At 40.7% G+C, this 21,447-nt stretch overlaps 1 protein-coding gene across 1 annotated transcript; it reads left to right on the top strand.

Moving 5' to 3' along the window:
* Nucleotides 1-1,520: 1,520 nt before the first annotated feature.
* Nucleotides 1,521-2,707, top strand: LOC147462637 (protein DOG1-like 2). The gene has a single exon (XM_086526898.1). It carries the CDS (start codon nucleotides 1,565-1,567, stop codon nucleotides 2,408-2,410), a length of 846 nt encoding a protein of 281 aa, XP_086383024.1. The 5' UTR covers nucleotides 1,521-1,564; the 3' UTR covers nucleotides 2,411-2,707.
* The last annotated feature ends 18,740 nt before the right edge of the window (nucleotides 2,708-21,447 follow it).

Consider the following 21,447-nt stretch of genomic DNA (forward strand, 5'->3'; position numbering starts at 1 on the left):
CACATATAGAAGGGTACCGTAAAAAGAAATCGAGAAAAAAATTTATAGATTGAATAGAAAAAGAGTGTATTTTATTTGTAAAAAATTCACACATAAAGATTTTTTAAAATAGTCCTTGAACGTATGTGATATACATAAGCTATACATAGTGACCCCCCCGAGCTAAGTAGACGCCACTCTTTTTTGCATGTGATGAGGATCACCTTTCCTTTCAATCGAATGATTCCCGTGTCTACATGCAGTGTACTTTCCAATGTTGATGGTAACCTTTGCGTTAATAATTTTTTCATGGGTAGCCCACACTCGCCTACTAGTGGACTACTCTTTAGATCTCCCTATGTACACATGCAATGGTGGCTACTCATGGAGCAATTGCCAAATGGCTAAGAGCCGCATATAACATGCACCAAGTAGTGGCAACTGGCACTTTCAATAAGATCTAGTTTCAAGGTGTAGTTATGGAGAAGAAGTTGGAACTATTTGCTTGTGTGAGACTCGAGTTCATATTTTGTGACCTTTATGGTAGTCGACATTTGGGCGAATGAGATGCAGTGAATGGATCTTTTCTACTCTGAAGGATGGGACATATTGGCAAGTAGACCTTACTAGGGGATCTTTTGATCTTATCATGTATCTTTTCAAAAAAAAGATTTAATATGTGGAGTTATATGCTATTATTACGTTTTAATATCTCCCAGAGGCAGATTGGCAGGGTCTTTGGATACCGTTGTCGTTCATGGAGATGTGAGATTTAGGGTTTAGTTGCAGTCACAACAAGGGACAAATTTGTTGACATTTTCTCGACACCTGCGACTCCTACGTGTGAATTTACCCTAAGATCTAGTTCCATGATAAAACTGTGGGCGGGAACTATTTGCATGTGCGAGACTAGATGTCATATTTTGTGACCTCTATGTTGGGCGAATGAGATGCAGTGCATGGATTTTTTCGAGACTTTGAAAGGTGGGACTGTGGGACATAATTGGCAAGGAGACCTTACCGGGGGGATCTCGTGACCTTACCGTGTATCTTTTCAAATAAAGCTTTAGCTTTATATGGAGTTTTGTGCTATTATTACGTTTATTTTATATCTGCCAGAAAGCCAACAAGGAAAAGGTCCTTTTCGGAGACCGTCAAATGGCAAGGCGCGAACCCAGCCGGGAAGGAGTTTGAGGGCCAACTGGAGGCTGGACAGTGGGCACCACACCGGAAGCCAAAAAAAAAAAAAAAAACTTTCTGATTTTCTGTTTATTATTTATTTGCTATATGTTTCATTGGTTTGTCCCCTTGCTGTACCTCGGGATCGGGTCCCTTTTCTCTCAGGGCAGCTCCTGCGAGTTGCAACTTGCCCTTTTAGAGAACCGCCCGCCACAAAAAGCACGTCCAAACATAAACTGCTTCCTCCTGAATCCCCTTTCACACTTATTTCTGGCTCTGCGGCTACTCCCAAACGGGTAACTGCATCAAAATTTTGGAGTGGTAGACAGGCACGCTTCAGAACCCCCACTCTCATACACACTTTGGCCGCTCAAACCCCCATGTGTACGCAGCAGCAGCTTTGTACATGGCGGGATCCGGTGTCCAAGACGTCCTGGAAGCAGAGAACGCGCAGTGGCTGGAGGAGCAGGAGAGGATAATAGATGAGCTTGGCCGGGCTCTGCGTGCAGAGAGCCAGACCTTGTCAGAGGATGATGAAACACTCTCACAGGCAGTGCACAGGGCTGTGCAGCACTATCATGACTTTACGAAAACAGCAGCTTCTGCACAGCGGCAGCGCAATTTCGTGGCGTGGCCGGCAGTATCTGCAGTGGAGAGGGTGTTCATGTGGATGGGGAGCTTGCAGCGCCCTTCGACGGCGTTTCAGCTGCTGTACGCGTTGATAGGCCACCAGATTCAGGCAGAGCTGGAGGCTCTTTTAGAGCTGGGAACTGCAATGGATGTCCGGCCAGCGTCGCTGGCTTCGCTGTCCGCCTTGCAGTTGAGCCAGCTGAACGACCTGCAGACTAGCACTATCAAAGAGGAGGATCGCATCGAGCGGGAGACAGCAAAATGCCAGCAGAGTCTGACCGATCAACCTTTCAACTTCAGCGGCGAGTTCACGCGGGCCCCAGCCTTGCGAAGCTCCGATGAGGGCGGCAGCAGTAGCAGCACGACACAGGAGAACTCTGCTCTCGGACAGAAAATCGCAGCCCTGCAGGAGCTGCACATGCAAGCGGACGCCCTTCGCCAGTCCGCTTTCGACAAGTTGCTAGAGCTGCTTCACACGTCGTACCAGAAGGGGCAGTTCTTATTGGCATCCGCCAAGCTGCAGGTCGCTCTTCGGAGATTGGGCCGCAGTAACGTACCTCCATTTCCAAGGTTAGCCACTGTTTATTTATTTTCTACCTGTGAATGTGCATATCTGATGTGATCATAACCAGCTACTCCTTGCTGCATTATCCATTCTGGTCTGAGAGTCTGTCCGACCAACCTTCCCTTGTGACGGTGTGGCAGGGGTCTGTAGTCGGAGTACTGGACCCGGCCGGCCGGACATTGACAGTAAAAAATCGTGGCGCCATGTATTTTAACTGGCCACAAGCTAAGTGCTTCGATCCCTCTCAGGCTATATATGTTTTTACTCTACCCATTTTTACTGAATGAATGAATGTATGAATGATGCAATATCTTGATTCTGTCTTCCTGCAGACTGCATGCTAAAAGTCTTTGGAGGTCCTTTAAGATTGCTATCTATCGTGGGTAGTCTATCGTGGATGTTGATCTTTCTTTAAATCCCCCCCCCCCCCCCCCCCCCGCCCCCCCCCCTTCTCCCCCCAAAAAAACCTCCAACCCCCCAAAAAAAATAAAAACAAAAAACAAAACAAAACAAAACAAAAAAGAAAATAACAAAAAACAAAGCTATTAATCCAAGGAGATTTTTTTAGACAGAAAAATATATAGTGCTTGGGTGGGCGCTTACAAGAAGAGATAGCCCTGACAATTCATGGGTCAACATTACAAAACAAGCCAATAGCCTAGCAACTCATTTACCTTCTTATGAATAATATAGCTCTTTGAAGCTTGAACTGACTTTTTACACCACTAAGAGGTTTTAAGTATTGTACTTCTCTAAATGGAGCTTTGAGGTCTCTTGGGCTATTTTTACAATGCTGCAAAATAAATATTTTCTTGTATTTATGATGCAGACTAGTATTAGGATAGCATAATCACTACACTCACTCTAAGGAGGCAAGAGACATGACTAAACGGTTTCTTTTATTAATTTAAGAGTTACAGTATTTGTAGTTATCCATGTAGCTACCGCTTGAATGCTTCCACATACAAACTTTTGGGTATTGCACCCAACACTTATAGTATTTAGAAGAAATTAGTTTACATCTCCAATGAACTTAGAGAATTCAATGAACTTGGCTCAAGGTAGCTGCTACATTTTGTGTCCTCTAGTGGTTGGGTAATAGTTAGAAAAGTTACGCAACCTCCTCAAACATAACTTAACTAGCACTATAATATTACTTCTATAGTGGCTTTAGCCATGCGAGCTCGTAGCCTCTTGCCCAAGACTCTTGTCCTCACCCCCACTGAAGAACATTTTAATTTTTGTCATCGAAATCAAGAGTCAAAACCATTTCTTATACTTACATTCTTCCAAGTGCAACCTCTTAAGGTCTGTCCTTCCACTTGACCAGAAATTTCATAGAAGTACGATATCCACAAGTAGACATGATTGTCTATTCTCGCCAAGCCATGTGAGCTCATAGCCTCTTGCCCAAGGCCCATGTTGTAAGGACATCGGTCCTACGGGCAAGGCCACCGACACGGTTGGACATTGCGTATTCTAGGGGGAGGCTATAAGATAGCATGGTTGGGTGGAGACTAGCACACCACATCAATCTCGGTCTCATTGGTATCCGAGCTATTTCGAGAAAGGGTAAAGACGGGTTTCATGTGCATGTGACACGCATCTCCTCTCTCACGATCCGCAGGCAACAGACGGAGGAGACACACGTTGTGCGCGCAGTAAAAAGGAAGACAGACACAGAGTTCTGTGTGCAACACGAGAGGACAGATAGCGGACAGCAACCGTAGCCACCCTCCACATTCGACTGGCAATTCTACATCACCAAGGCTCCGTTGGCATCGTTGACTGCGTGCGTAGGGAGGCCCTCTAAACCCTTGCATTAAGGAGGGTTGAATCAACCCCATGAGGGTAAGAGGCCAACACCTTACCATCCAAGCTATTGAGTCTTGTTGTATACAACAAAGAAAGATAGCATACTTGAGTTGACAAAGAAAGCTAGAAGGCAAGGAAAGCTACAAACTTCAAGAAGTAGTTTCACCCTTGCTTTTCACTCCTTAGAGAAAGGCAAGTTTTGGTTTAAAATTCCTTTTTCTTGAAGGAGAAAGCTTCACAAGTGAACAAAAGCCTTCACAAAAGTGACAAGTTTTTGTGAAGAATCAACAAAGGTGTTCTTACAACGAACAAGATATGAAGCGCTACAATTTTTGCAAGGTGAGAATCGCACGCAACGCAAAAGTCACCGAGCATACAAAACACAAAGACTTCACGCTTTACAAGTTACAAGTTGATCTTTTTTCTCTCTCTATATTAGTGTGTATTTACCATGGCCGGCGAGGATATTTCACCTACACGCACTTTTGATTTTTAGCACGCACATCAAAATCGATCACCACGGGTGCTACCAACATTCATATGCATGACGATGGTGATCTAGAATATCAGGGCCTTGTAGATATGGCTGCTTTCAAGACTTTGGAAAATCGCCAAAACGTACTTGAACGCAACCTCTATGCACTAAATGCAAATGTTACAAATCTTACTGAGCTACTTGTGAAATTTATAAATTCACAAAGGACTCAAGGAGCCTTAGCTAGCACGGCCTAAGGAACCCAAGCTCGTACGACTCAAGGAGTCCATGAGACAAGTGCTTTAGAAGATGCAAAAGATAGCAATGCATTACTTCAGAATATCACCATTCCTGAGTTTCACGGTGAAGATCGTGGTCGTAATAAGGATGCGGTCAATACATTCTTACACAAATAGAATGATATTCATAGGCTGACATACACCCCAGATATTAAGATAGCTGTGGAAAAAAGTCTATCTCTTAAAGGCAAGGCCTAAAAGTAGTGGATGACATTTCTAATAGATGCTCGTCCTCAGTCTTGGGCTGCATTTCAAGCTTCTTTCTCCAAAGAGTTTTTGGACTCTAATGAAGAAGATAAGAATTGGCTAGTATGGGATGCATGCCGCATATTTGGCCTCTCTCTCACTTAGTAAAAATCATATTAAAACTAGAAGCTCTAGATAAATTCCAAAAGATACAGGGTTTTAATAAGGGTCTTGACAAAGACTATCATCTTCTTGTCAAGACCCCACATCAAAAACCTTTGGAAGAAGCCGTTGGTCATGCCCAAAGATATGATGATGACCAAGAGAGAAAGGGAAAGTTTCCTATTCTAAATAATACTTTTGCTAAGATTAATTCGGCTAAGAGCCAATGGCGAGGTAGATCTTCCACACGCTCCAAGAGGAACAACAAACAATCTACCTCTCCACGTGCACAAGAGGCTAACAATCTACCTCTCCATGTGCACAAGAGGCTAAGAATCCTAAGCAATCACGAGATACTCCACGTGGATCTCTCAGCATTGCCGATTTTGAGCGTGCAAAGAAACACAATTTTTGTTTCAGATGTCTTTTGGACCAACATAACAAGAAGGATTGATCTCTTTTGCAAGGCAAAGAAAAGGCCATGTACACGGTGCAACGCCTCACATTAGGTTCATCTCCTAAATATTGTGATGTAGAGGTTCTTTATATGGAAGAAAAACACAAGTGTTGTATGTTTGCTTCAATGTGGCGGTCACCTTTGGTCTCAATGAGTTGATTCACATGCATGGCACTATTAACGGACAACATGCTCGTATTTTAGTGGATAATGGTGCAACTCATAACTTCCTGAACTATAAGCTAGTCAAGAAATTGAAGCTTACACCGACTCCCTACTCCCACAAGTATGTGGTAGAACGGATGTCTCGAAATGATAAAGAAGTATGAGACACGGTAGTTTAAGGCTTTGAGCTTATTGTTCAAGATCATACGATGACCCTTGACTTTCAAGTTATGAACATGGACCGTGATGATGTAGTTTTAGGACGGGAGTGACTACATGGTTTAGGAAACACATTGCACACTAGCTATGAATACAACTCCTTATCCTTAATGGCCATGGTAAACATGTGCTTTTTCTTGGTTAGAAAAATATACCTTCTGTATCTCTTATATGTACAACCGAGATTTCTATTTTACAGAAAGAAGATTTAATAAATGAAGTCTTTTTGTATTACTACTTATCTCGAAGTCTTATGAATTCTCAAGAGCAAAGTCCTGTGGATTCTAGTTATGGTATGCAAAGTGCAATGAATTTTAATGAAAACCAAAGTGCTAACAATTCTAAATAGAAAAGTGCTCTCAATTCTAATTATATTGAGCAACGTGAAACTATTGTAAAACAAACATTAAGGGAATTACAAGATTCTCCATCCCAGCATAACTCTAGTTTACTTTCTCCTATTGCACGGCAAAAGCTAACTCACTTACTCTCGGAGTATAGTGATGTTTTCTCAAGCGATTTACAGTCGAGTTTACCCCTTACACGTGATGTGAACATGGCATAATTGTCTTGCCGTCGGGCACTAAATCGATGAGTAAACCACCTTATTGTATGAGTACATAGTGAGGCTAAGGAGGTTGAGCGTCAGTTCACTGACTATCTCGCTTGTGGTTTCATTAGACCTAGTACTTTGCCTTGGGCATTGCCAATTCTATTGGTAAAAAAGAAAGATAGTACTATACGCATGTGCATAGATTATCGCGGATCAAACGCCATAACCATCAAGAACAAGTATCCTCTACGTCAAGTTGATGAGTTGTTTGATCAACTCCATACGAGTAAGATAGAATACAAAGATAAATTTTCATTCAGGATACCACCAGGTGTGTATCCTTTTGAAAGATATCTCTAAAACTTCCTTTAGAATATAGTTCATGAATTTTGAATATTTGGTTATGCCTTTTGGTTTAACCAATGGTCCAGTTAGATTCATGACACTCATGGATAGTGTCTTACGTCCCTATTTTGGAAAATTTTATGTGGTTTTCCTTGATGACATTCTCATTTACAGTAAGACTGAAGATGAAGACATAGAACACTTACGATTAGTGTTTGAACAGCTACAAACTCACGCCCTGTATGCTAAGCCAAGCAAGTGTGATGTCTTTAAAACAGAGATACACTATCTCGGTCATATGATCTCTTATTTTGGCATCAAGATGGACATTGACAAGGTCGCTGCCATTCTTTGATGGCCACGTCTCAACATAGTTGAGGATCTTCAAATCTTCTTAGGCATGGCTTGATTTTATCGACAATATATCCATGATTCTGTCAAAATCGTTGTTCCTATGACGAATCAACTTAAAGACCTTTTCTTAGGAAGAAGCCAAACAACACCCAGTCTTGAACAGCTCAAGGTAGATGTAGCCACTACTCCTATCCTAGCAATTGTTGACCCACTTAAGACGTTTGTGGTAGAGACTAATGCTAGTGATAAAGCAATTGGTGTGGTACTTCTCTAGGAGGGAAGACCTATAGCTTTTGAGAGTAAAAATTTGGATAGAGCTCAAAAAAATTATTATATGTCTATAAGAGGGAGCTCTATGCCATAGTTCACGCTTCACGAAAGTGACGACACTATTTATATGGTGCCGAGTTTGAAGTAGTTTTTGACGATGAGAGTATAAAATGGTTTACTACTCAAACGGACTTGAAGGGTCGTAAAGATAGATGGACGGAGATCCTTCAAGATTATGATTGTAAGCTACAATATTGCAAGGGGCGATATAATGTAGTAGCAGATGCACTAAGACGGATGGTTCTGATTATTTCACTTGCTTTCACAAAAATACGGAGTGAGTTTTTGGAGTCATTCCGTGGCAAGTGTGCACAAGATCAATCACATGCTAGAGTGTGGAGTGCAGCTTTAAGAAGGGATCCCTTACACTCACATGTCTCTGCACAGCGAGATCAACATGTGTAAGGTGCAGTGGAATGAATGTTGAACTTTTCTCAAGATGAGTGCTCCGAATTGGGCTCGAGGTTCCCTTTACTTAGGAAAGGAGATCCTTTCGTTCCTTTAGTGAGAGAGTGCAATGGACACAAGCAAAGTGGTGAACATTTTGAATGAAGGTACTGAGATTGAGAGATAGAGAGAGAAGAATACGACACCAGAATGTTGTCAAACCCTCCTCCGAAGGCTATGGCGAGAGCGGTCTACTTATGATTGCACAAATCTCTACAATGCTTGGACTTGCCGACGATGTCGACAACGATGAGACGGGCTGAAATCTGCAAATCTCTATCTGCTGAATTCTGACTCTATGTTGATGACGATGTCTACGACAACGCACTAAAAACGCAGATGCTGAAATTTGCATTTTCCGGGCTGAATTTGCAAAGTTCGCTGGATCTGACCATGCGGCAAGGATTTGTTGCGGGAAGGTGAGATATGTGAGGTTTGGGACTTCTTCTGCGATGTCTGACTGCTACAACCTGAAAACACTGGTTCCTCTTGTGTTTCTGTCGCGAAGATCTGCAAAAACGCTAGGTCTCTGGCTGATCCAAAAACACTAGGCTGATTTGGGGTTCTGCGGTGGAAATCTACTAATGCTAGGGATGATGTGTTGTTGTGGGGGAATTTGCTAACACTAGGGCTGATCTGCTGTCTACTGTCGTCGTGAATCTGCAAGTGCAAAAACGCTGGCTGATCTGATGCAAAAATGCTAGGCCTTCTGCAATGCTGAAAACGCTAGAGTTGTTGTGTCGGTTGGTCTTGCTGAGAAGTTGCCTGCTGAGCAAGGTGGTCCTGCTGCCTCTTCTGCCAGAAAGTGCTAGTGCTAGGTTTGCTTATATACAAATTTAGCAAAATTGCCCTACCTACTTTCCAACAAAAGTCACATAATAAATAAGTGAAAAATGTCAAAAATTAGGGAAAATAGATTTTATGCTCTGGAAAATTCCCTTGATGGATTCTGATGGGAATGCTGATGATCATGCTGTGTGAAACCGGAGGATATGCATCTAATCTAAGTGGCTGGTCATGCATGGTCTGCGAACAGACTCACAAAAGTGTCAGATCACTTCCTATTCTAGACTGACTTAAGTGAACTGAACCTTGGTCATGTTGTAGCTTGTCCACGGACACATAGAGATGGATGTGTCACGTGACACATAGAGTTGGATGTGTCATGTTGTAGCTTGTCCACGGACACATAGAGTTGGATGTGTCACGTGACAACATGTTTCTGCATGCGTAGATAAAAACTCCATTACACAGAGCTCCATCCCTACTTAGGAAGAGCTTAAACGATGGAAGAATTTTTCCATTGATGATGGTTACTTACTCCACAAGAGTAGAGTTTGTGTGCCAAAAGACTCAGACACTAAGCGCCAAATATTATTTGAATGTCACGATAGTCCAAGTGCTGGTCATCCAGGTATTTGTAAGACATATGCCTTAGTTTGATAACAATTTTATTGGTGAGGTTTACATCATGATGTTCAAGAGTACGTACTAAACTGCAAACAGTGCCAAGTTAATAAGGCAAAGCACCTCAAGGTAGGTACCTTTTACATCCTTTAGAGATTCCACAAGGTAAGTGGGAGAGTATCTCTATCGATTTTGTAGTAGGAGTACCTAATACAAATTGTGGCCATGATGTCATATGGATAATTGTAGACCATTTAACAAAGATGGGTCGATTCATTCCCACTAAGACTACAGTTAAGACATCGACATTAGCACTGCTATTTATAGAGCACATGTATAGGCTCTAAGGTCTTTCAGCTAGTATCATTAGTGACAGAGATAGAAAGTTCGATAATCACTTCTAGAGAGCTGTGTTCCAAAAGTTGGAAACTACACTAGCTTTTTAATCTTAGTACGGTTGATCATCTAGAAACAAATGGTCAAACCAAAAGTTAATCAAGTGCTAGAGGATATTCTATGAGCGTACGTTAGCAAGAAGAAAACTAATTGAGAAGACTACTTGCCTATATTGGAATTTGCTTATAATAGTTCAACGCATGTGACTACAGGGTTTAGGTCATATAAGCTTTTATATGGTTTTCAACCTAGATCACCCGTTACGGTGGGGTTGGCTATGGAGAAGATACAACAAGCGAAGGATTTTCTCCAAAACCATTTTGATATGCTTCAAGTTGCTCACAGAATGTTAAGAAAGCTCAAGATCGATATAAGAAGTACGCAAATGAGCATTGCCGTCTTGCTACTTTTCAAGAAGGAGATAAGGTTTTCCTCAAGGTTCCAGAGCATTCAAAAATTCTGAAGACGGGAAAATTCACTTAACTCTCAGCACGATATTGTGGACCATTTACCATTCTCAAACGTATAGGTCAAGTGGCCTATAAGTTAGCTCTTCCCAAGCAATCACGAGTTCATCCTAATTTTTATGTTAGCCGTTTACCTCATTGTCACAAGTGTGTTAATTGACCTTATTGAACCACCAAGCATCCCTCATGAACTCGAAAAGATTTTGGATTCTCATGAGCTTCCTCACTAGACATCATGTCAGACAACAGGTGTTGGTAAATGGCTAAATAGACTTGAAGAAGGTTCTACATGGGAGAATGTCTCCGCACTTAAGAAACATTTTCCTATGTTCGTTCTCGAGGACAAAAACAGTTCTCCAAGGGGGACGTCGTCAGAGCATCACAGTGCCCAACGTGATAGATTTCTTTCTTCCCTGCTCCCCTGCTTGCTGCTGCCCTGCCATCTCTCTCCTTTTTTCTTCATATATTACACACAATGGCCTTTCCCTAATTAATCCTTGGATGACTAGTATTATTTGGGCCCTCGGGCACCACATTTGGTATACATATCGGGCAAAGTAATTCCTAGCACAACATTTGGTATACATTTCGGCCAAAGTAGTGCCTAGCACAACATTTGGTATTTAATGACAATATCAGCGTAAATTTTACTGCCCATATCAGCATCTTGGATAAGGCCACATGCTATTGAGATGCGCATATAGATGATTGCATTTTTCGAAAGGCATTCCCTTCGCACTTGGTTGTTTATTGCTTGTATCAGCTTCTCGGATATATGATGCCAAAATTATCCTGCTCAGCAGTGCTAGCAATTGACACTGGTCTCAAGCCATATTGTCTGATCAACCTGGACTTTGTCTGATGAGCTACAAATTCCTATAAAGCTCTCAAGCTGCATAGAACGCATACAAACCCTGTTGAGGCTGTAAAATTCCCAGATGGCACACCGACCAAGGCGACCAGACTGGTACAAAACTGCCCCTCGATGAAATTTAATCTGGCGATATCCTCGTAACCCTACCTCCGATCATTGATCTAAAAAGACCGACGTGCTCCACAATGTGAGGAGTTTAGTCCCATACATTCATTTCATTTCTGTCCCGTCAACTGTAACTGTCCAAGATCTGCATCAACTTAAACTTCAAACTACCATAACTTCTTCACCGTAGCTCCAATCGATGAGCTGTAAAGACAGGCCGATAGAGCACTTCAAGCATTGCAGTTCTAGATCATAAACTCCCATTAGGTGAAATTTGGACTCACAAAGGGGCCCTTTAAGGAGTTTGACTTTACCTCTCTCTACCGAAACGGGCGCATGGATAAATTTTTGCAAACAAACTCCAAAGTTGGCGGAGGTTTGACAGTTAGAATGTCCTCTTCAAGCTCTATCTACTGATATATAGCACGCCATGAGATTCCTCATATTTTAGAAGATTCTCTTTTTGATTCACCTATGATGTGACAACTCTGTCGGAATCTAAGTGAAATAAAAAAAGAATCTTCTAAATATAAGGAATCTCATGGCGTGCTATATATCAGTAGATAGAGGTTGAAGAGGACATTCTAATTGCCAAACCTTCGCCAACTTTAGAGTTTGTTTGCAAGAATCTTCTAAATATAAGGAATCTCATGGCGTGCTATATATCAGTAGATAGAGGTTGAAGAGGACATTCTAATTGCCAAACCTCCGCCAACTTTAGAGTTTGTTTGCAAAAATTTAGCCATGCGTCCGTTTTGGTAGAGAGAGGTAAAGTCAAACTTCATAAAGGTCCCCTTTGTGAGTCCAATTTCACCTAATGCTTCTGTGCTCACTTAAAGAATACTCATTTTTAGCATTATTAAGGCATATGTTGTCCGTTCAAAGCCGCATCTGGCATACATTAATCGTAAACTAGCTTGCTAACAAGCCCTGGACACTAATCATTAATCAAGTAAGCTTCACTTAATATCGATGTGCATCTTTATGGTATCTTTCTTAGCATGGGAGCGAAGCTGCACGACATCCACCCCCTTTAAACCTACACAACCTCCGGTCTGTGCCAGGTGCACTTAAGTAGCATTATCAACAGCAGCATCAGACTCATTGTCTAATGCATACATAGCATTATCTTCAAGAGGTTGATCTGTGTTGAAATCTTCAATATTAATCTCATCTTCTTGTTGCTTAAACAACTTAACTCTTTTTCCTGCAATAGGCATCTTGATCTCAGTGCCATCAAGCTCAGATAACTTATATGTCGCATTATCATAAGCATGAAGCACCACATATGGTCCAAACCATCGTTTAACCATCTTCCACATAACAATATTTTGGTTCTCCAGGCTACCGTCGCAAACAAGTACCCAGTCGCTGTCTTTGAGAGCATGAGGTTGTAGTCTATGCTTTCCATCAAATTTTTCTTTATTCTTTAACCTTGCCTCCTTAAGCTTCACTTTAGCCTGCTCGATATCTTCTTGACGCCTCTCAAGTTGGCGAATACACGAAGCAAGCAAGTCTTCCCATGGCATTATAGTCCAAGATAATATTGCTTCCTCTGTAGGCATAATGGGTTTTTGCCCATGCATCAACTCGAATGGCATAAAACTTGTAATAGAAATGTGTGTAGTACGATCAGTCCATAAAGCAAATGGTAAGAGCTTGGGCCAATCACCAATATGCCCTTGACATGCCTTTGCTAAAGCTTTCACAATAGGCGGATGTCCTCTTTCACTTTTTCCATTCCCTTATAGATTGTATGCTGTAGTGAGAGCTAGTTTAATGCCCAACTGAGCAAAGAAATCATGAGCTTCATTTGCATCTAGCTCCCCTCTATCAACAATAAATTTACCAACACATCCATATCTAGAAATCACATTTTCAAGAAAGAACTTGCATACTGAACTGGTATCTTTGGTACGCAAAGCTCTGCTTCAACCTGGGTAATAAGATCTTCTCTGGCAAGAACAATATTCTTCATCTCCCATACTTCTACTGGCATTGTAATAAGGTCCACCACCCACTTTTAGTGCATAGCTAGTGGATAGGTGGGATGCAATCCATCTTGATGTCACACATTAGAATATTGTTTGCATACTAAGCATGTCTCCACAAATCGAGCCACATCCTTATACATACCCATCCACAAATACTGGTCTTTGATCTTGACAAAGGTTGCCCATAATCCTCTATGTCCAGTCCACAAGCTCTCATGAAGCTCTTTTATAACGTGTTGTTGAGTCGCTTTATCACAAACAACTGGTTGCGGTACCCCTCCTAAACGCTTTGGCTGCTTCCATAGATCGGCATCCTTCATAAAATAGCCGTAGGTCTTCTTCCTGATTATTTTATAATCTCGGTCAATGCATCCTTCTTGCTTGGTTAGAGTGCTTAGGTAGGGACCAATCAAAAGCCACTCTTCCTCATAGAACTCTTCAAAAAATACTTCAAAAATATGAGCAATATTACTGCAATTTGCATGTAGGTAAGAATATGTATAGAACTTCATGCCAACATCATCACTCGTGGTAAGCATCTCTTCTTCATCTTCAAATCTAGCCCTTGATAACATATCTGCACATATATCTCCACTTACAATATGGAAAAATTAAGGGTTAAGAGACTTAATATAGTCTATCCATCACAACATTGCAATGTTCGGAGTTGAGCAGTTTGCAATCCCCTATTAGTGGCAAGAAATCTGTCTCTACCACGACTGAAGCTCCAATAAAATATTCTTTATCAGACCTTAGAGCCGTAGAAACGTCCCAAAGTTCTCTCTTAATTAACCTATGGGTAACCTCCTTGACGAGCATTGGGTACCTTTACTCCAAATCACACTATATACTTGTGTCCTTCTGCATCATCTTGACCTATAGCCCACCCAATACCTTTCAGGCTAGTGTCGTCTGTTAAGATTACTTGCCTTCCCACTTATAGTCAACCTTTCTCAATGTAGGAGCATCCAAAAGCATCATTTTTACTTTTCTGACGGCCATCGTATGAGCTTCTTCCCATACAAACCTTTTACCCTTCCTTATCAATTGATAAAGCACCTCTGCAACATGAGAAAAGTGTCGCAACCACATACGATAAAATACACACGCACCCAAACACCTCTGAACCTCAGTGACTGATGTGCATGTTTCTTTCATCTTCTGTATAGCTTCAACTTTAACCGGACTCGGTCGTCTTCCATTTGGGCCACAAATATGCCCCACAATTAAGACCTCTTTAGCACCAAAACTTGATTTTTTCCCTGAATGTCTTAAGTTAACTTCTTCAAGCCTAGACAAAATAGCGTCATAGTCAGCAATATGTTGAGCAACAAACTGTCGGCACCCCCTCTCATCTTTTACCTCATCTCTTGATCCTTCCTCACATCCTTTAATTGGTAGATAATCAATAAAAGGCATAGTAACATGAGGGATAAAGCCCCTGAATATATTATTCATGCCGTTCATCATATGAGCTACATAATTAGTAGCATCCTATGGCAGAGTGCACATTCTTACCAACCCGAGAGGTGTACGCATCGTAGTTAGATCCCTGCTCTCCAAAGCTAACTTAAATTGATTATATCCAGAGTAAAGATCACCCATAGAGTAAATTGATCTACCTGCAAAGGCCTCAGCAAATTCATCCACGATTGGGCCAGTATCCACATTGCGGATTGTTACCTTGTAAATCGGCTGCATGTCCTGTATGAACCTTAGAGTACCATATTTCCTGTATGAACCTTGTAAATCGGCTGCATGTCCTGTATGAACCTTAGAGTACCATATTTCTTTGGAACAACAAACCATCAATTGGAGTATGGCGCACATGATGGCTCCAAAATTCCCATTTGTATCTGCTTATTAAGCAAATCAATAAGCTTTGGCAAGTGAGCTTTAGGAATTGGAATGGGACGTAAGCTCCATGTCACATGAGGAACAATGAATATAACCATAGGTGAAACAACACTTGGATCCACACACCCAATCTCACTTGGCTCAAAAGAAAAACTTTGCCGTGTTTTTCGAGCATACCTTGTAAACACTTGATTTCCTCTTTGTTGAGAAAACCATCTTCTTCAATCTTCAGTTGCTGCAATGTCTCCTTAGAGAATTTATGCCCAATGTTCTTTGGATTCCTGAGCATAGGGTGTCGAGAAGCTTCTTTTATCACCCCATCACTTTCTTCTGGTAGAGGTGTAGCCACTTGTCTCACTTTCTTTGCAACAATCTTGTACTTCGTCTCTACTTGTGCTTCAACTGCTTTACGCAAGTCATCCTCAATATGCATAAGTGCCTCATATATGTCCAGCTCTTCATACATGTCCATGGAGTGCACTTTATCAACTTAGATCCACTTTGTAACCTGTATTTCCTGGTATCCTCAAGTTCTGACATAGTGTCAACATAAGAAATCTCTTCAAAGATTCTTGAAATCACATCATCTGATTCAAGCACATCACATGATCCCTACAATTCACTTTGAATACTTGAAACATATTGTTTCTCCCACTTAACACTAGAATGGTAACCTAACAGGACATAAAAGTGTCCTTTCAGGGTTTTGGGAAAAAATTCCAAAACCATAGTAGATCCACTCATTTTGAAAAATCCTTTCATGAGCTTATAGTTCAATAATAATGGAAAAAATGAGAAACTTGTAATTTTTCTCATCCCTTGGTCACTACAAGCCTCCAAAGTTGATGGACCAGTGCATTTTGCCCAAAACAGCAATTTCTTACGATTGATTGCATATAAATAAGAGTGGAGATTTTTGTAGGACATGAGATAAAATGCCCCGTTAACTTCAATGGGTTGGTGACCAAAACATATGGTTGCTTTTACCTCACTAATTTTTTTTTGGGCAAAAAAAATAGGTACAAAAAAGTTTCATTTTTGCCATTCTACGGACCTATCATCAAAGTTTCTATAGTCACACTCAATACAGATACTATATACATGTTTTCTTAGTTCCCTTTGGGCCTCTGGATTCAAAAGGAGCCATGGAGCATGTCAAAAGGATAATGGATCTCTTACAATTGGAACCTTGGGGGCAATGATAAAGTGCTAAATATAGCAAACATGAAAAAATTGGGTTTAGCATTATGACCTCTAGAAACCCATAGAAACTACTCAATATCTAGCCAAGTTTGTAATCTATGATTAGATATGGTTACTACCTACAAAATACACACAATTGGCCTAAGAAACTAGCAATATTGAGAAAGTTATAGTTGCTACTCTAAAATGTATCGTATTCTTAATTCAGCAATCAAAAAACTCAACCATCATCATATACTATGCTATATAGCATATTAGGTCCCCCAAAACTCAAGGAAGATTAGCTTTATGTTATACATTACACTTACACAATCAAAATTGAATTTGGATATCAAGAAAGCCACCAAAACATTCATAGAAGTGCTAATTTTGGCCAGAAAACAGGATTATGCAATTCTTGTAAATTGGTCATAACTTTCAATTTTAACACTTAGCTCTCCCTACAAGCATCAAAACATGTTGAGAACTATAAAGGCCTAACCTCTAGCCATATAAACCTCACAAACATGAAGTTTAGAGTGGTATAGTTGCCAAAAATTGAAAAAAAGCCAAAAATAGGACCCGTTTTTTCACACAGTTTAGGTTCAAAAATGTTGTGCAAGAGTAAGGTTAATGGTGAGATCGATACTCAAAAAAAAAACGCTAAGTTTTTTTCAGCTCATAAGGAAACTTTGTGGATATATAGCACCTAGAAATTCATTTTCATACTCTTCAAATAATTCAAGCAAAATGGTCACTTAACAGGACACCAAAGTGTCCAAGGACATAAAAGTGTCTTGTTACCATTCTAGTGTTAAGTAAATCATTAAATTTTGTCTAAGATACCCAACCCTCACATGTGAATCCAAGAATCCTGAAGAGAAGGTTTTTCTTTGCGAGAGCTTCTCCTCACTTGTGCCACCATAGTCCCGCTTTATAGTGGCACACCAAGAAAATCCTGAGAAAATTTGTGTCCTTTGAACTCTTTGCGTATCTTTGGCATTGGACGATCTTGTAAACTGTCTTTCTTCATGGCATGGTCAAGACATACAGTCAAAAATTGAACTGCTTTCTCACCATTTTGGCTCCGAACCCTGGCATAGGCCGACCCATCATCTAGCACCTTCGTTTCCATTTACACAGCCGTAATGTAGGGTTGTCCCAAAATCAGTGCATGGGAGGATTTCTCCTGCATAAAGAAGTTTTGCTCATCATCACAGAAATCCCCAATAGTTACCTTGACGTTTGCACATGCACCATAAAGATCACCTGAAATCATGCTGGCAGCTCGTATCCGCCAGCCATGGTCCACATCAATAGGCCACTTCCCCTTCTGGTGCAAACTCTTTTCCATAAGACTGATTTTTGAACCATGGTCTATAAGGGCTAAGACCGGATCCTCAATGTCACCAAGCTTTACCACAATTTCAATCGTTGCTCTTGTCCAATGAGTCCTTGAAAAATGACTCTTGGGTATAGTTTCATCGTTTTCCCCATCATTAAAATGCACGTTTCTTACCTTGGGTACAATAGGGTTTGAAACCACTATAGACCTCGACTCTTCTTCTTCAAGATCTTCCAAATATTCTTCATAGTCATCCATAATTTCTTCAATGTGTCAAATCATCTGGCTCTTAACTGATTCTGGCTCCTGCTTACTCGGTATTTGTCTCTTCCTTTTGATAATATCAATGATCTCCTTATAAAACTCGCGATTGGTAATTCCCAGAATATCACCCAATGTGACTCTACTTTACTATTCAGGACACGCTCTTCGAAAACCTTCTTCAGATTTGTAGCCCATTGAATATCAGATTTAAGCTTATATGAGGGTCCCTTGGGCTTACCTTTCTTTTTGTCCTTTGGTCCCTCCTCCATAACCACTTCGGGAGCGAGCTTAGGAGTAATCCCTTCCTCTTTCTTGTTGTTGGATCTCGTTGCCCTTTTTGATGTCCCAGCAACATGTTCATCTCTTTTCCGCTTCTCTTGCACCATAGCCTCGTTCGCTTGGGACTTAGCAATAAATGCATCCACTGAGAGATAATCCACTGGATCTTCACCCTGTGGTTTCTCGAATAGAATTTCCTACTTCTCGTAGTTTCCCACAAGTTACCTTATCTGCTTCTGCTGTCTTCAAATCATAAGGCCATAATGGACCCTTTGCACTTGCACCTTCATCATCTCCCTTCCCGTAGCTACGTAGCAGCTTCTACAAGAGCAACATTATGTTGCATCTGTTCCACTAACTTTTTCATTCCACCCCTGTCAAGTTCAAGCAGAGCATCTCACCTGCTACCTTGAGATGAATCTTTCTGTCTTCCCAAAAACCACATTTCTTTTGTATGCTTCAACAACTTCATCACACTCCTTAACATACATATGGTCTTCACTATCGCACCGCATGCATCGATTATCCCACCCTTTGTGTGGTCGTTGATGCTTGGGCTCTGAAGTAGACCCTTTGTAGCTAATACTTCTAGTTTAACAGCCTTTAAGCTCAAATTTAGCTCTTGTATACCTTTCACCAGTTCGTTGAGATCTGGCTCCTCCACCTTGGGTATTGTAGAGGATGGCTTCTCCTTATTTTCTTCTTCCACAACATCCATGATGTCGGCCACAATCAACTTATCAACTCTCATCTGTCGTTTGCCTATCATATTTATTGCTTTAGTGACTTTATTCCAATCAAACGTTAATCCCTGTTCACCTGTCGGATTCTCTAGCAATTGTACCAAACCCTTTTGCAGCCGTTGATCAATAGCTTGACAATTCCACCTTTTGGTCCTTTATCAAATGTTGCTCCGCTATAGATAGCTAGTCAAATTTCTTTTCAAATTCCCATAATAGCTCTCGTGCAGACAAGTCCTTATTCTTTTTCTTCACCCACTTCACGAAGCTTTGTATGGTCACCCTCTGAGAATCTTCAAGGAAATACTCCTCCTGCAATGCCTTCTTGAACTCCTGCCAATCCGGCGTGTGAGCTGTCTGAAGGTCTTTAATCCTGGCCCTCAGTTCATATACTACTATCAAATTAAACCCATCTATTGCATTTTGGTTATCAATTCCATTATCTTCCATAGATTTCTCGTAGAGGTTACTCAATTTTAAAATATCTTGACCTTCAAACCGCTGTAATTTATCTGTAATCGCCTGTTGAGCTTTACGAATCCGCTCTTGCAAATTATATTGCGGTTGGGAAGCCTACTGTTGTTGCATGTACGCTGCAAATTGTTGCATCATCTGCTGCATGGCTGCCTCCTGCGGTGTAGAAATATCCCTCAGTATAAATCTCCCACCCTGACTCGCTTTCACGTTCGTTTCACCAAGAATGTCGGGGGATTTAGGGTTTTGAAAGGTGAGTCGGGACAACATCGGGTTGCTAGCTGTGGGAGAAGAGAGAGGGAAGAGATGTACCAAACCGCACAAGTGCCTAATATCCTCTCCGAAACATGAGCGCAGCAACAAATCAATAGGTTTTAAATAATGCTGGCAAAAGTTGACGCACAATTGCTAAGGCGGTGTCGTTAACATCGTTAACACTAGAATGGTAACCTAACAGGACATAAAAGTGTCCTTTCAGGGTTTTGGGAAAAATTTTCAAAACCATAGTAGATCCACTCATTTTGAAAAATCCTTTCATGAGCTTATAGTTCAATAAATACTACATATGGAAAAAATGAGAAACTTGTAATTTTTCTCATCCCTTGGTCACTACAAGCCTCCAAAGTTGATGGACTAGTGCATTTTGCCCAAAACAACAATTTCTTACGGTTGATTGCTTATAAATAAGAGTGGAGATTTTTGTAGGACATGACATAAAATGCCCCGTTAACTTCAATGGGTTGGTGACCAAAACATATGGTTGGTTTTACCTCACAAATTTTTTTTTTGGGCAAAAAAAATAGGTACAAAAAAGTTGCATTTTTGCCATTCTGCGGACCTATCATCAAAGTTTCTATAGTCACGCTCAATACAGATACTATATACATGTTTTCTTAGTTCCCTTTGGGCCTCTGGATTCAAAAGGAGCCATGGAGCATGTCAAAAGGATAATGGATCTCTTACAATTGGAACCTTGGGAGAAATGATAAAGTGCTAAATACAGCAAACATGAAAAAACTGGGTTTAGCATTATGACCTCTAGAAACCCATAGAAACTACTCAATATCTAGCCAAGTTTGTAGTCTATGATTAGATATGGTTACTACCTACAAAATACACACAATTGGCCTAAGAAACTAGCAAAAGGATAATGGATCTCTTACAATTGGAACCTTGGGAGCAATGATAAAGTGCTAAATACAGCAAACATGAAAAAACTGGGTTTAGCATTATGACCTCTAGAAACCCATAGAAACTACTCAATATCTAGAAACCCATGGAGCATGTCAAAAGGATAATGGATCTCTTACAATTGGAACCTTGGGAGCAATGATAAAGTGCTAAATACAGCAAACATGAAAAAACTGGGTTTAGCATTATGACCTCTAGAAACCCATAGAAACTACTCAATATCTAGCCAAGTTTGTAGTCTATGATTAGATATGGTTACTACCTACAAAATACACACAATTGGCCTAAGAAACTAGCAATATTGAGAAAGTCATACTTGCTACTCTAAAATGTATCGTATTCTTCAGCAATAAAAAAACTCAACCATCATCATATACTATGCTATATAGCATATTAGGTCCCCCAAAACTCAAGGAAGATTAGCTTTATGTTGTACATTAAACTTACACAATCAAAATTGAATTTGGATATCAAGAAAGCCACCAAAAAAATCATAAAAGTGCTAATTTTGGCCAAAAAAACAGGATTATGCAATTCTTGTAAATTGGTCATAACTTTCAATTTTAACACTTAGCTCTCCCTACAAGCATCAAACATGTTGAGAACTATGAAGGCCTAACCTCTAGCCATCTAAACCTCACAAACATGAAGGTTGGAGTGGTATAGTTGCCAAAAATTGAAAAAAAGACAAAAACAGGACCCGTTTTTTCAC

Source organism: Adiantum capillus-veneris, chromosome 2, assembly GCF_014529385.1.
Source record: "Adiantum capillus-veneris isolate H3 chromosome 2, ASM1452938v2, whole genome shotgun sequence".
Lineage (NCBI taxonomy): Eukaryota > Viridiplantae > Streptophyta > Polypodiopsida > Polypodiales > Pteridaceae > Adiantum > Adiantum capillus-veneris.

Excerpts from the sequence above, each read along its gene's own strand:
- LOC147462637 (XM_086526898.1), top strand. The coding sequence starts at position 1,565 with ATGGCGGGATCCGGTGTCCAAGACGTCCTGGAAGCAGAGAACGCGCAG.